Source organism: Dipodomys spectabilis, unplaced genomic scaffold (genome assembly GCF_019054845.1).
Source record: "Dipodomys spectabilis isolate Male_0828 unplaced genomic scaffold, ASM1905484v1 ptg000215l, whole genome shotgun sequence".
Taxonomy (NCBI): Eukaryota; Metazoa; Chordata; class Mammalia; order Rodentia; family Heteromyidae; genus Dipodomys; species Dipodomys spectabilis.
Genome location: NW_024870892.1, coordinates 7,643,816 through 7,660,009, shown reverse-complemented (window position 1 = coordinate 7,660,009; position 16,194 = coordinate 7,643,816). Strand labels below are relative to the sequence as shown.

General features: G+C 44.3%; 1 protein-coding gene across 1 annotated transcript in view; it reads left to right on the top strand.

Moving 5' to 3' along the window:
- Positions 1-16,194, top strand: part of Tubgcp3 (tubulin gamma complex associated protein 3) — a 69,901-nt gene that overhangs the window by 42,572 nt on the left and 11,135 nt on the right. Inside the window, exons 14-17 of the mRNA XM_042697190.1 lie at positions 725-914; positions 1,235-1,370; positions 2,013-2,081; positions 11,449-11,584. Coding sequence (XP_042553124.1) covers positions 725-914; positions 1,235-1,370; positions 2,013-2,081; positions 11,449-11,584 — 531 coding nt within the window. The remainder of the gene's footprint in view (positions 1-724; positions 915-1,234; positions 1,371-2,012; positions 2,082-11,448; positions 11,585-16,194) is intronic.

Sequence of the window (16,194 nt, the reverse complement as noted above, 5' to 3'; positions counted from 1 at the left end):
ATTACTCTCTTGGTTTTCAGGTGAAATCAAATGTTTATCACATGCTTATAAACAGATCGAACTAAACAGATGTAAATTAGCATTGTGCAAACTTCTGTTATATCTCTAGTCTCCACATTCCATTTTTTTTTTCAGTATAAAGTAATGGGAACACTTTTTTTTTTTTTTAACTTAGGTTACTGCTTAGAGTTAGGCTTCAGTGTTGGTACATCTGGTTCTGTCCCCTAACAAATCTTCAGTGACTTCCCTGGAGTTCAGGGATGCTATGAACTGTGTGACGGCAGTGCCTTGCTCTCCCTCAGAGCTGTGCAGCTCACATGCTCATTCACACATGCCATTTTGGTGTCAGGATTCATTTGTAAAGGTGTCCCATGGGAGGTGTGGTGCTGGGCTCTGGGCCCCATCCTCATAGTTCCTTATGGGACTTCCCAGTAGTGGCTGGAGCACGGTGGTTCTTGAACTTGTGAGCAGTACTGTGGCTGGCCCCTCCTGTAAGTCCAAACATTGGTGACTGCTCTTATTCCAGCGAGATGTTGGTGGGTTCAGTTTTGTTTCTTGGGACTTGGTTTCCTTTTGTTGAGTGTGCAGCTCTGGTGGCTGGGCTGGGTCTTCTGTTGGTGCTGCTGATGGGATGGTTTGACTTCTGTCCTTGTGTGCCTTCATTATTCCTTTGTTAAAATACATCTTACATATGTATGTGTGCTTTCCCTTTTGTTCTTTACAGCTGCAGATTTATTCACAGATTTAGAAAATGCCTTTCAAGGGAAAATTGATGCTGCTTATTTTGAGACCAGCAAGTATCTGTTGGATGTTCTCAATAAAAAGTACAGCCTGCTGGACCACATGCAGGCTATGAGGCGGTACCTGCTGCTTGGCCAGGGAGACTTTATAAGGCACTTAATGGATTTGCTGAAGTAAGAAATGGGGGCTGGACGAGTTTTACAGATCTACAATACTTTAAGATGATAAAGGGCCCAGCATTTTTTGTGAAAGCAGTAAATGTCATTAGAGGGGTTTGAATACTGCTAACATGTTAGCACAGCTAAGCTGAATCAGAAAGAATAGTTTTGAGATTCCAAGACGCTGATGCCACAGAGCTGTTTGTTCTACATTGTATTGATCCCTTTTGTCTTTTTAGTGTTTATAATTTGAACTCTTTTTAATGTATAACTTTGCAAAAGTTCAGTAAAAATTCAAGTAATGTTTTCTGTAATTAAAATTTTTTTTTATCAAGACCAGAACTTGTCCGTCCAGCAACAACTTTATATCAGCATAACTTGACTGGCATTCTCGAAACTGCTGTTAGAGCGACCAATGCACAGTTTGACAGCCCTGAGATCCTCCGGAGGCTGGATGTGAGGCTGCTAGAGGTACGTAGGGCCAGCCCAGAGAGGGTGTCCAGCAGGCATTTATTTTTTAAGGCACAGATGCTCTGGTCAGTCTTGGAGACTGGACTGCTTGCATGTGCCCCTGATCTATGCGTGTTTTACTAGTGACTATGGGTGAGTCCCTCTCCTCTGGGCCAAATCGTGTCACAGAAGAGTAATGTCTCAGGGCTGCTGGGCTCAAGGTGGATCATCCACTCCCAGGGTGTGGGAGCGTGTCATAGATGATTGGTAACATGAACCACTTACACCCATAATAAGTTGGGTGGGAGACACCAGTATGATGTATGGTGATATAGTGTCTGTCCACCCAAAGATTGTATCGTCAGTGTCATTGTGGCAGACGCACAGCTATTGAGAGGTTTTTGGTAGAAACCATTTCTTAAAATACAGACTTGAAGAGATTTGGAAGTCATTGTAAGACAGTAGACTTGTCTGCAGTGTCTGTTGAAAAGATGTACTCTTCTTTCCTGTTTGTAGAGCACCCAGGACATGCCTTGTCCAGTTGCTGGGGAGACAAAGCTGACCAAAACACACAGATTCCTCTTCTTAGGAAGCTAAATACTTGAGTGGTTTAAAAAAAATATGCCTTCCTTATTTTACTGCTTTTTTTTTTTTTTGCATTAGGTGTCTCCAGGTGACACGGGATGGGATGTCTTCAGCCTGGATTATCATGTTGATGGACCCATCGCAACTGTAAGATCATCCTGTGTACTAACATAATGTTTAATGTTCATAGTTGCTTATGTGCTGAATATTTTCTTGTTTAGAGCTCATTTCTCTAAGAACTTCTGATTGCTGACGTCTAGCATGTACCCAATGAACAAGTACTAAGTCAAGATGGAGTGTGTTTTAAATAATTGTTAATGAGTACTGAAATGCTATTATTTTAAGAATTCTGAAAAATACCATTTGTTCTATCATAGGTTTCAGCAAGTACTTAATAAATGGATTGTTCATTTTGTTCCATTATTCTTAGACTGTAGCAACTAATTTAGGATAATTTGAAAGAAACTATAAAGTATATTTTAGGGGAATCATATTTGTACTACTTAGATGAAATTTGATATTTAATATTCATTTCAATTGATGAGAAAATAGCTGTACTATTGTTCATAGTGCTTTTACTAACATGAAGAAAAGTACCATCTCTCCTAACAGTCAATTATAAAAGGTTGGGCAGGAGAGTACTCTTTATGTGTTTGCAATTAAAATGCTCTTTCCATTGCTCATTTTTTTTTTTTTATTGATGGCTGAATAAGTTCTCCTTGACCACTGTATCTCTTTAAACTGATTCTAGTCTCTGTTATGTAACTGAACTACTGAGAAAGGAAATTATATTCTTTTTATATATTATATAATAATATATTATTATATTCTTTTAATTATTTAATTAATTATTATATTCTTTTAATTATTTTGTGAAGAAGTAATCTGTTTTGGCCCAAGATTTATTTATGTTCAGGTACAGTGTTTTCACTGCTTTTTCCTTCCCCCTGTTGGGATGGAACCCACTAAGCTATGCTCACAGATTTGTTACCAGCAGATGTGTAAGACATACATGTCTACTAGGCGGATAGCTACTAGGGCAGGTTCCTTCATTCCAATGTTTGACCATAAGATCAAACCTACATCATTTAAATGCATAGCTTCTCTTATCTTGAATCTTGTTATATTCAAATTACTTCTTTCTCCTTTGACTTATTTCCTAAGCAGTTTTAAGTAGTTAAAATGGACAACAAAGTATTTTAGCCAATTATTTAAATTGGGATTTAATATTTTCTGCCCTATTAGTTTGTGTGTATTACATATTCATGCATCAAAGCGACTACGCTAGGTCTGGCTGGTGGTATGGCATTAGTGGGAGAGTGCTTGCCTAGCATGGATGAGATCCTGGTCAGCCCCCCCAAAGACACATCACTATAGTAATGATAACTACATTGATTAACCACTTGACAAATAGGTAAAGTGAATATAGTCTGGATGCACAATTTCCCAGTTATTTCCTAATATTGCACATGTTGTTTCATACAGCATGCAGAAACACTCATGCAAGCAATATTCTTCAAATTTTAGATGTTTAAAAGCTCCAATGAAAGGACTAAAGAAAAGAAGTTCATAGCATAGATTTGTTTCTCAAAACACAACTAGGCCCGCCTGTTAGGTTGGTGGTGACAGTTTGGGCTGCCAGAAGAGAAAGGAGAGAGAATGAATAGTCCTATTGTTGGTTGATAGTTCAGCCAGTGACAAAATGTGGGGAATGTTCTCTTGCATGTCTGGTATCCTTTTCTGGGGTTAGCTTCTCTCTTGTAATTAGTATTTTTAGCTAGCTGAGTTGCACAGTTATGAATATAGACATTGAAACTAGAATGATCTTTATCAGATTAAATCACATGTAATTGTATATTAAAGTTACTAAAAATACAAAAGGAGGAATATGACATTAAAAATATATTGAGAGCAGGACGCCAGTGGCTCAGGCCTGTAATCCTAGCTACTCAGGAGGCTGAGATCTGAGGATCACAGTTCAAAGCCAGCCTGGGTAGGAAAGTTTGTGAGACTCTTATCTCCAGTAAACCACTAGAAAACTGGAAGTGTCACTGTGGCTCAAGTGGTAGAGCGCTCACCTTGAGCTGAAGAGGGCAGGGACAGCGCCCAAGCCCAGAGTTCAAGCCCCACAACTGACCCCCCCCCCCCAATATATATATGGAGAGAGAGAGAGAGAGAGAGAATATCAAGGTTTGAAAGAAAATATTTTCTACCTGTTTTCTACCTGTTTCCTCTGAAATTTTCAAATCGAATTCAGGAAATTATGAAACACTTAAAGTATTGGTAGTTTACCTTATTGTTAATGAGTCTTAAGTGTATTGGGCAAAATAAGTAGTTATATTTCACCCAGAATTTAGTGTGATGAGATCTTCTGGTGTTAAGTCCTCAGTGGAAGGTGCTTGTGTTTGGAGCTGTGAGACTATGACGTGCCAGGAGAGGTCTAAGAACAGACAGGATTGACACCTGTTTGTGTTTGCCTTTAATATCCAAGAGTCAGTTTCAGATAGCTTGTCGGAGCTATGGATGACATTTCCTTTCATGTAAATGTAGTAAAAGATGTATTAATATCCTAAAGAGCTGTGACTAAACTGAATTTTTTAAAAATATAACTTTATATGTGCTATGGGTGCTTGGTATTTATAGAACCCTACCCTATAACAGACCATGTATGTTGTAAAGAAACATTACCTATAATGGTCACTTTTTTCTTTTTTTTTTTTTGTCGGTTGTGGGGCTTGAACTCTGGGCCTAGGTGCTGTCCCTGCGCTCTTCAGCTCTTGAGCCACAGCACCACTTCCGGTTTTCCAGTGGTTTATTGGAGATCAGAGTCTCACTTTTCTGCCCAGGCTGGCTTTGAACCATGATCCTCAGATCTCAGCCTCCTGAGTAGCTAGGATTATAGGTGTGAGCCACCAGCGCCCAGCTATGGTCACTTTTTAAAAAAGATATTTTTGCTAGACCTGGGTTTTGAACTCAGGGCCGGGGCACTTCCCCTGAGCTTCTTTTGCTCAAGGCTAGCACTCTACTACTGGAGCTACAGTGCCACTTCGACTTTTTCTGTTTATATAGTACTGAGGAATCGAACCCAGGGCTTCCAGCATGTTAGGCAAACACTCTACCACTAAGCCACATTCCCAGCCCCTAGAATGGTCACTTAATTTCTGTAATTGCAAGACTGCTAATAGTGTAGATAGCATAGCCAAACAAATATCTCCCAAACACTCAAAGTAGTTTCTAACCACTCATTCATTGTGATTGAGAACTTATCAGATAATAGTACAAGTGGCATACAGAAGGAAAAATACTCATAAGAAAGCAAGATAAACCAGTAGACAATTGCATGTTCATATTGTCTGGAAGGAACAGTGTTCTAAAGTCTGAGGAAGTGGTGGCTTTGGCAGGATGTATACCTTGGTCCTGGAGGATGGAAGGTTTGCACAGGTGAAGGAAATCCCCTTGGAGCACAGTTCAACTGGTACAAGGACTGGAACTGCCAAACAGTCCTTGTTCAGGTTGCTGTGGTATATGTGCTACACTCAAATTTGTATCAGAAGTGTGTCTAACTGAAGTTTGCTGAAAACTCCATGTGTGCATGGAGTGTGCTTAAACTAAAAAGTTATATTGGCTTTATCTCGATCAGATTTAACTGGGCATTCTATATTTTTGTTGTAAAATCTAGCTTCTGGGGGAGATATGGCAAGAGAGAGGGAAGGCCTGGTACCATCCTTAAGCTGGCACTTAAGGAGCTGTCTGTGAGCATGAAAGAGTTCAAAAGCAACAAGGAAACCCGTGAAGGTGGCCTGAGGGACCCCTAGTGGAGACGGTTAGGACTGCTGCCTGCCCCTGTGCTCAGGAAGTGAGGAGGTCACAGGAGAGAGTCCACCCAGGTGCTCCTGCTGCCCGTGTGCTCAGGAAGGGAGGAGGTCACAGGAGAGAGAGTCCACTCAGGTGTTCCTGCTGCCCATGTGCTCAGGAAGGGAGGAGGTCACAGGAGAAAGAGTCTACTCAGGTACTCCTGCTGCCCATGTGCTCAGGAAGTGTGGAGGTCACAGGAGAGAGAGTCTGTTATTTCAAGGTCGCAGGACCCCCTGTAAGAAGACCACCGAGAGTCAGACTCTACAGCTGTTTTATTTAAATGGACTGCAGCTTGGGCCTGGTCCTATACTTTGACACAGCGGAGCCCAGGAGGAGAGCCCTGAGCTAAGGATTTGAAGGTCTTATAAAGGCACACAATCAGGTGGTTTAGCACCATGTGTTGCTCTGTTCTGAAACAAGCAACAAATGGTCACTGCCTCAAATACTCTAACCTTTCATTCCCCCCCTTGACTTATGGTCCTGAGCCACAATCTTGTGGCTCTGGCCCAAAGCTAAAACTCCAACAGCTCTTGATCTTGAACGGGTATACCAATAACAATCAGTCCATTTTTCTTTTCTTGAGGCGTATATGGAGTGGTTGGGTAAGATGCTTGGAGACGTCCCATGTTTCCCCATGGTCGTCCAGGGCAAAGGGGTCAGCCGGTCTGGCGTGGGAGCAGTGAATCCAAGCAGCAATGCCATCCACCTTAAGGGCAGTAGGTATAGCCAGTAGCACCATGTAAGGTCCCTTTCACCATGGTTCCAGAGATCTCAAGTTGTGCCTTCGAACAAACACCGAGTCCCCTGGTTTAAACAAATGGGGGAAGGAATAGAAGCAGAATCATATAATGCTGTAAGCTGGGGTCACATACTCTTTATGCACCAGCTGTAAATAGTCAAGCTTACACAGAAATTCAGAATCATCCAAATCAGCAAGCAATTAAAGCCAAGCCGATAGGGTGAATTTCTTATTCTAAACAAGGCAAAAGGAAGGAGTGATACCCAGTCTGCGCCAGTCTCCAAGGTCAATTTAGTTAAGGTCTCTTTTAGAGTCCATTCTTTCTACCTGCCCTGAACTCTGGGGTTTATAAGCACAGTACAATTTCCAATCTGTCCCCAGTGCTGCGGCTATTCCCTGACTTACTTTTGAGACAAAGGCCGGTCCATTGTCTGACCCGATGGTGGATGGGAAGCCATACCTGGGTAGGATTTCTTCCAGAATCTTCTTAGCCATGACGTTCGTGGTCTCATGCTTTGTTGGGTAGGCTTCAACCCATCCTGAAAAGGTGCCTGCAAAACCTAGCAAATATTTATATCCAAATTTTCCAGTTTTAATTTCTATGAAGTCTACTTCCCAATACACAGCTGGCCTATCTCCACGGAGGTGAGCTCCTTTTGTAACGGGTTGATTGGGGGCATTGGTGAGCTGACAGGCTTTACAATTTTTTTTTTTTTTTTTTTTTGGGTCCAGTCGTGGGGCCTGAACTCTGGGCCTGAGCGCTGTCCCTCAGCTCTTCAGCTCAAGGCTAGCGCTCTACCACTTGAGCCACAGCGCCACTTCCGGCTTTTTTCTTTTTGCTTATGTGGTGCTGAGGAATCAAACCCAGGGCCTCAGGCATGCAAGGCAGGTGCTCTACCACTGAGCCACCTTCCCAGCCCCATGGGTTTTACAATTTTTAACAATGTCCTCAATGAGTTGATTTCCTTGCCTAATTTTTGCTTCTGAGTGTCGGAGCAAGTTCTGCATTCTTCGGGTTCCCATGTGAGAGACCTGATGGATTCTCTTAAGAATCCCCTTGCCCAATCTTTGTGGCAAGATAAGTTTCCCCTCACCAGTTTTCCACCAGTCTTTGTTTCCTTCTCTGTCCAGGGGTTTATAGGCCATGGGAATTTTCTTTATCCACTCCAAGTCTTCTTGGGAGTACTGAGGTTCAGGAGGCAAAGCTCGTGGCCCTGGGTCTACTAGTCAGTCCTTCCGCCCTGGGCTGGAGAGCCTCCTCCTTAGCTGCCTGATCTGCCAAGTTATTTCCTTTGGTTATAGAATCAGTTCCCTTTTGATGGCCAAGGCAGTGCATAATGGCAATATTTGCTGGTTCCCATATGGCCCGGATGAGGCTTAAAATTTCTTGTTTGTTTTTAATAGTCTTCCTCAGCTGTCAGCAGCCCCCTCTCTTGGTAAATGGCTCCATGGACATGCACGGTGGCAAAAGCATACCGACTATCCGTGTAAATGTTTAGTCTCTTCCCTTTTCCTATTTGTAGGGCTTTTGTTAGTGCTACTAGCTCTGCTGTTTGTGCAGACGTTCCCTGGGGGAGTGCTTCTGCCCACACTATTTCAGTGTCCATGGTGACTGCTGCGCCCGCGTACCTTTTTCCCTCTCAAATGAAACTGCTGCCGTGCCCGCGTACCTTTTTCCCTCTCAAATGAAACTGCTGCCGTCTGTGAACCAGGTATGCTCGGCATGCGATAGTGGCAAGTCCAACAAGTCTGGCTTCTTTTCCTTGGCCCAGTCTCTCTTTTCACGCTCAATTTCACGTTCTCTGTCCTTCCTTTCCTGTCTTTGCTCCTGTCTCTCTCTTATTGTAAACCTTTTCCGCCATGGCTAATAGATCCCTAATAGACTTCTCACCAAGTCTGTCTAGAGCCTGCAACTTTCGCTTTATGTCTGGTGCGGCTTGATTTATATAGGCAAACATAATCATCTGAGCCAACTCCTGGGTCTCAAGATCAAATATTGACTAAAAGCTTCCATGAGCCGCTCAAGATATGCTGCCGGACTTTCACTTAGACCTGTCAACAGAGCCTGGCGGTAGACGAGGAGTCGCTCCCTACCTTCAACCGTATTGTAGTCTCATGTTGGTTGGATCTCAGGAAAATAGGCCGCGATCAGGGCAGGATCCATGATGGGCACTCCTGTGGGGCCAGGGATATGTTTCTGGGCCGCCTGTCGGATATGTCTCTCTCTTCGGTGGTAAAAAGGACCTGTAAAAGCTGACTGCGATCATCCCAAGTGGGCTGATGAGTAAAAATAATTTCAAGCAAACGGATTAAATCCTGGGGTTTCTCAGAAAAGGGGGCATTTTGGGTGTGCCAGTTGTATAGTTGTGTGCCAATATTGGAGTTGGTGTTGACCATCTGCATCCACCGGACCTATGGCACGTAAGGGAAAAACAGCTGTATTAGAAGGGGGGTTGATCCCATGGCATCGTTGAGTGACTGGCCCCTCAGAAACTTTAAGGGTAAGTGCTGAGGGTTCAACTGCTGGTTCTATAGCTCCCGCCTCCTCTTGATCATTCTCAGGTTCTGCAAACCTGGGAAGGGGAGTATGGGGGAGGAAACATTTCTTCTTCCAAGTTATCTCCCTGAAAAACTGGGGGGGGTACAATTTCTTTTCCTCTTTCTTAGTTTCTTTTTGTAAGTCTAGGGGGCTAGATGGAGTGTTGCCTATGGTTTCCAGTCCCGTCAGTCGTACAGTCCAAAAAAAAATAAACAGTACAAACAAAACACACGCAGGCCTGACAGTTACGAAAAAAAGCTTCACACGGCGGGGTTCCAAGGACCCCCGCTGCACATGGCAGGGTTACCCCCACCCCACAAGAGGATCTGGGACGTCTCCCAGTTCCTCCAGGGTTGTTGTACAAGTGTGTGCGCTTTGACAACCCTTTACGAATCGGAGCGGCCCTCCTCACAAGGGAAAACGAAAGTAAAACAGACAAAGGACAGGACAAGACAAATAAACAGACAGCGCTGTTTTACCTTTGGAGTCTGAGGTCTAGGGGGGTCTTTGGAGGGAGGAGGGGGGGAGGATCCTGGATGAGCCCCCACTAATATGTTATGCCGAGGTCGCAGGACCCCCTGCAAGAAGACCACCTAGAGTCAGACTCTACAGCTGTTTTATTTAAACGGGCTGCAGCTCGGGTCTCGTCCTACACTCCGACACAGCGGAGCCCAGGAGGAGAGCCCCGAGCTAAGGACTTGCAGGTCTTATAAAGGCACACAATCAGGTGGTTTAGCACCATGTGTTGCTCTGCTCTGAAACAAGCAACAAATGGTCACTGCCTCAAATACTCTAACCTTTCAAGTCCATGCAGGTGTTCCTGCTGCCCGTGTGCTAAGGAAGGGAGGAGGTCAGAGGAAAGAGAGTCCATGCAGGTGCTCCTGCTGCCCGTGTGCTCAGGAACGGAAGAGGTAACAGGAGAGAGAGTCCATGCAGGTGCTCCTGCTGCCCGTGTGCTCAGGAAGGGAGGAGGTCACAGGAGAGAGAGTCCACGCAGGTGTTCCTGTTGCCCGTGTGCTCAGGAAGTGAGGAGGTCACAGGAGAGAGAGTCCACACAAGTGTTCCTGCTGCCCGTGTGCTCAGGAAGGGAGGAGGTCATAGGAGAGAGAGTCCACTCAGGTGCTCCTGCTGCCCGTGTGCTCAGGAAGTGAGGAGGTCACAGGAGAGAGTCTAAACAGGTGTTCCTGCTGCCCGTGTGCTCAGGAAGGGAGGAGGTCACAGGAGCGAGAGTCTACTCAGGTGCTCCTGCTGCCCGTGTGCTCAGGAAGGGAGGAGGCTACAGGAGAGAGAGTCCACTCAGGTGCTCCTGCTGCCCGTGTGCTCACGAAGTGAGGAGGTCACAGGAAAGACCATGTTTGAGCTGGTGGGTTTTTTTTTTTTTTTTTTTTTGGTGGGATGGGGATCAGTTGTGAGGCTTGAACTCTGGGCCTGGACACCGTCCCTGAGTTCTTCAGCTCAAGATAGCACTGCATTCTACCCCTTGAGTTACAGTACCACTTCCTGTTTTCTGGTGGTTAATTGAAGATAAGAGTCTCACAGGGCCTTTCCTGCCCAGGCGGCTTTGAACCATAATCCTCAAATCTCAGCCTCCCGAGTAGCTAGGATTACAGCCCTGAGCCTCCAGTGCCTGGACTGGGCTAGTTTAAGTCCTACCTCATGAGTTACCTACTACCCCTACTAGCTCTATTTCCATAGCCATAGGTTTGATATAAAAATACCTGCCTTAAGCCGGGCACCATTGGCTCATGCCTGTAATCCTAGCTACTCAGGAGGCTGAGATCTGAGGATCGCAGTTCAAAGCCAACCTGGGCAAGAAAGTCCGTGAGACTCTTTTATCTCTAATAAGCCACTAGAAAACCGCAAGTGGTGCTGTGGCTCAACTGGTAGAGCCTCGCCTTGAGCTGAAGAGCACAGGGACAGCACCCAAGCCCAGAGTTCAAGCCCCACGACTGACCCAAAAAAAAAAAAAAAGCCTTACTGGGTGCTGGTAAATCTTACGTTTGTAATCCTAACTATTCATGAGACTTAAGATCTTGAGGATTGTAGTTCAAAGCTGGCCTGGACAACGAATTCCCTGAGACTTCAGACACTGGCACTGTGGCTCAAAGTGTTAGAGCACTAGTGTTGAACAAAAGAGCCCAGGGACAATGGTGTCTAGGCTCTTGAGTTCAAGCCCAAAGGCCAATAAAAATAAATAGCTGCTTTGTGCTGTGTGAGTCTACCAGGTATGTAAATATGGTTGCTGTTATGGAATATAACACTCTGTAAGGTGCTGTCGTATTTTCATACCACTTAGGATACACTGGAGTTGTATGTTGGCTGATGTCTGAAGGTCAAAGTCTGGGCTGGCCCAGTGACCTGATTTCTGTTTTGCACTCTAGGTGTTCACTCGAGAGTGCATGAGCCACTATCTGAGAGTGTTCAACTTCCTCTGGAGGGCCAAGCGCATGGAGTACATCCTCACCGACATCCGCAAGGGGCACATGTGCAACGCCAAACTCCTGAGGAGCATGCCAGGTAACCACCCCTGCACCCATGGGTGCCACATGCCAGGTAACCACCCCTGCACACGTGTGCCACTGTTGCTGGTTTCTGGGAACTCTGCTGAGGTTGAAGCTTACTTAAAGTAATTGAACTCAAAGAGACTCACTATTTGCTTTTAAAGTTTGTTTTTGCCAAAAGGCTTATTTGTAACATTACTTTTCTTCAGTGGAGACAGAAAGAAAATTGAGAATTGCTAGATTTTTTTCAGACCATAAAATTTTTCTTTTTCTTTTTTGGCAGTACTGGAGTTTGAACTTCAGGATCTAATGCTTCAGAGGCAGATGTTCATCTCTTGAGCAGTACTCCTACCCCGCTTTTCAAATTGAAAACTTGGTTGCTACATATTGTCAGATTATGTTACTTACAGGCAGGAAGCAAGCACTAGTTTAGTTTATATGTCAATAAACACAGCTCTCCTCACTTGAAAGTTGCGTATTTTTCCCCCAACATGGCTATTGAATTTAAATTAATAAGTTTAATAAGGGAAAGTGGAGGTTCATTTTGGTGTGCTTTATGCTCTTAAAATTACTATTTATATTTCTTTTTTCAGAAAACTGGGAGTTTGTTTTGTTTTGCTTCTTTTGGGGTGTTAGTTTTTTTGTTTGTTTGTTTTTTTGGTTGGTCATGGGGCTTGAATTCTGGGCCTGGGCACTGTCCCTCAGCTCTTCAGCTCAAGGCGAGCGCTCTACCGCTTGAGCCACAGCACCACTTGCTTGAGCCACAGCACCACTTTCGGTTTTCTAGTGGCTTATTGGAGATAAGAGTCTCATGGACTTTCCTGCCCGGGCTGGCTTTGAACCGTGATCCTCAGATGTCAGCCTCCTGAGAGTAGCTAGGATTACAGGCGTGAGCCACTGGCTCCCAGCTTTGGGATGTTAGTGTTCTTAGATATAAATTATAAAGAAGTAAAGTTGTTCATGACCAAGCAACTTACTGAGCAGAAATTTAGCAGTTAGTTATTCTTGTTAATGTAGCATATTTAGAAATGCCCCATCCAAAAATCAGAGGCAAAATACAGAGAGGTCTTATAAAATGCTCCTGTGGAGTTCTCACACACAATGTGAAGGACAGCTCAGTCATGCTTAAGGCAACTACAACCATCACTCCAGAGAAGGTTTTGCTAATTTTCATCAAAAAAAACCAGCTGGTTCCATGCAGAGTGTAGAATTTGAGGCAAAGCAGTCTCTTGGGACAAGAGTGTCTGATGATAGTTTGCCAGAAGGCCCATACCCATTTCTCATGTGAGATCTTTTCTTTTTGTCAGCCCTGGATAGGAGCAGAGTTTTCAATATGTTTGCTATCTAGCTAGATAGCTAGTAAACACTAAATTGGTTTGTTAGGTTCAGTTAATCTGAATGTTACTAGTAGTTGTAGCTATGTTCATATTTCAGATTATGTCACAAGTTGAAATGGAAAGGGTAGAGAAAGGAGCTTGTCTTTTCTCCTAGCCATTGGGTGGTAGTAAAGGAGCAGATTAGCTTTCCTTCCCCCATAAAGTGATTGCCTGGGCCTTACTAGAAATAAAGTGAGCTTCCTATGTTCCCAAGAAAAAAATCAAAATGCACTCATCTTCACAAATAACTGAGGCACATTTTTGTACAGTAAGATCCTCAGCTAAGTCTGACCCAGGAATTATACTTACTTTTGTTTTCCTTTTGCTGTTATTTTTTGGGGAGTGGGGTGGGCTGGTCTTGGAGCTCGAACTCTGGACCTGGCACTGTCTCTGAACTTATTTTGCGCAAGGCTAGCTTTCTACCAATTAAGCTACAGCTCCACTTCTGGTTTTTTGTTTTTTTTTTTCTCCCCTGTGGAGATAAGAGTATTACAGACTTTCCTGCCCAGGCTGGCTTTGGACCACATTTCTTAAATCTCAGCCCCCGATTAGCTAGGATTACAGCGCCACTGGCACTTCCTTTTTATTTTTTTTTTAAGACATTTATTGAGACAAAAAATAATGTTTAGACACTGAGTGTTAAAGAAAATTGTGATAAAACGTTAATTCTCTGAAATGGTTGGCGATAGAGAACATTAAATTGTAGTTCACTGTTTAATTTTGAAGATAATAGAGTTCTATAGGTTTAAAAGAAAGTAAATAATTATTTTTCAGTGAGTATTTTTCATCAGATTACTGCATGATGAAAAGGTCTATCAAAAGTCCCAACTGCCTTCTAGTTGGGAAGTGGCCATGCCACCTGCTGAGTGCTCCTCTGCCCAGGAGACCCTCTGAGGCCGGCAGGGAGGAGGCTCCCCCACCAGCAGAGGGCTCCCTGGACACCTCAGTCACACCTCCCTAGTGTGGAGAGTATTTCTAGCTCTAGCGTGGGAAATGACTGGCCCAGGGCCCCTAACTGTGTATCCATACTTACTTTGTCTTGCAAGTTTGTTTGAAAATAAAAATGGAAGCTTGTAACAATATAAGCCCAAGAATGAGCTAACATGAATGGAAGAAGAACAGAAGTGCTCCTGGGGTTGACCTGCATGCTAGGAATCATGTGCTTCCTGGGTTGTCAGGATGATCCAAGGACTGGCCTTGGCCTGGGATTCTTCAGGTGGATCTAGAACCTTGGAGTGTGCCTGGGCCTTCAAGGGCCAGTGTCCTGTTGCCTGAGCTGCAGGCCTCACCCTCTGGACCAGCAGATCCAGAGCTGCTCTGGGCCTGCCCAGGATGTATGTGGGGTTCCAGGCGAGTGCCTCCTCTCCCTGGGCATAGCAGTGTGGCAGTGATCTTCTTTTGTGGTGATAGACTTAATAATGATGTGTCTTACAAAGACAATGATTCAGACTTGGGATGAATTGAAGCTTTCTGTTTATCTTGTTTTGTGTGAATAGGTGAGTTCTCTGTATTTATGCAAAAAAATGGAAAGTTCTCTGTGCCTGACTTAGGCTGTTACCAGCATGGGCACTTGTGCTGCGTGTACAAGCTAGGACTGGGTCACCACCATCCTGGCTGTGTGACCTCAGCCCTCTTCCTAATCTTCACTCTGTGGAGGTGGTGATAGCACTGCCTACCTAGTTCTGTCGGGAGTAAGTTTGCTTGGGAGCCTCTGAGCAGTCCCAAGCTGGAGGAGAGCATTGGGAGTTGACAGCCATCTTCACCAAGTGACGTCTGCCCTGATGCAGGCAGCACACACAGAGTGGTACTAGGAAGGGAACCACAAGGGTCATTAGATCCTGGAAAGACGTGGAAAAATCCTGGTCTTTAAAACATTGAATCCTTTCAGAGCCTTGAGAAAATAAATTTAATGGATATTTTGATCAAATTCTTCTTAAATAGAATAGCACCAGATATAAACACTAACTAAGCAAGATTTTGAAGCTGTGTGTGATTCACAATATTCATTACAGATGAACTTGATGCTTCAGAGCTACCCTCAGAGGACTCACACTGGAGTTCTTCTAGCAGCCATTAGAGGGCAGTAAAGATATACAAATGAGTCTTAACTCTATGCTAAAGAAATTAATGGTCCTTGAGTTTGTGTTGCATTTGTGTTAACATACCAAAGTATGCTTGATGCATTTAGTGGAACTCTTTGCCAGTGTTGATTTTGAGAGTCTAAGAACTATGAAGTTACTTGAGGGAGAACATTTTCAGCATGCTTCCAGAGTATCAGGTAAAGAGAATCCAGACTCCTTCTAGGATACCCCATGCTATAGCACATGTGATGGGGACCCTGTGATCAGAATCATTTCTGGTAGGCAATTTCCTACCTCAGGTATCATCTTAGATCATGTTCTCTGTGCCACTGGTAGACACATTATAACGTGGCAGTTTTCATAGAAAAGAAAATGTAGAAAAGGAAGATCACATACACTAATATGGTCACTAAAGTTGGCTTGGTCATATATTTATTGTTTGCTGAAGAATTTAAACTTTCATGAAACTTGGGTCAGCTCCTCCATTTTCTCCTTGCATCAGGACAGTGGACCTGCAGTGTACCCACCTTAGTGTCTTTCCTAAATGTATTGGTCTGTCGGGGAAGCCCAGAGCTGGTCACCGGGGTGTTCTTTTCCCAGCACTGTTGCAAGAAAAGACCATAAACCATGCCACTTAAGGCAACAGAATTCATTTGGGTCACAAGTCTGGAGCCAGACTTCCAAAGGAAGGTGTGACTGTACCAGGCTCCCTATAAATCTGGTGGAGAGGGGTTGTCTTGATTCTTCAGCTGCTTCTGTGGGCTGGAATTCCTTCTGCCCCTTATGGGCATGTCACCCTCTGTGTTCTTATCTTATGAAAACAGATGATGGATTAGGCTTACTCTCATGACCTCATCTTAACATGGTAGAAGTATTTTTAAAAGTCTGTGGACTGTTTTCTTACACTCCTTCTTGCCTCACCAGTCTCTGTCTGTCTGAGTTGTGAATGGAGGACGTGCAGAGCGGTCTTGCAGAAGTGTGTCCAGTCTGACCTGTGTAACGATCATCTTACAGTCGTTCCACCAGCAGGCCTGCCTCTAGTCTGAATGTCTTGTACCTCAGTGTGAGAAGATCCTGATGTGGTCTTGAGTAGCATGTTAACAGGAGGGCAAAAGGCAGGCCTGTGGCTGTGAGGTGGAGCTGTTGAGGACACAGCAGCGTGGTCCCGC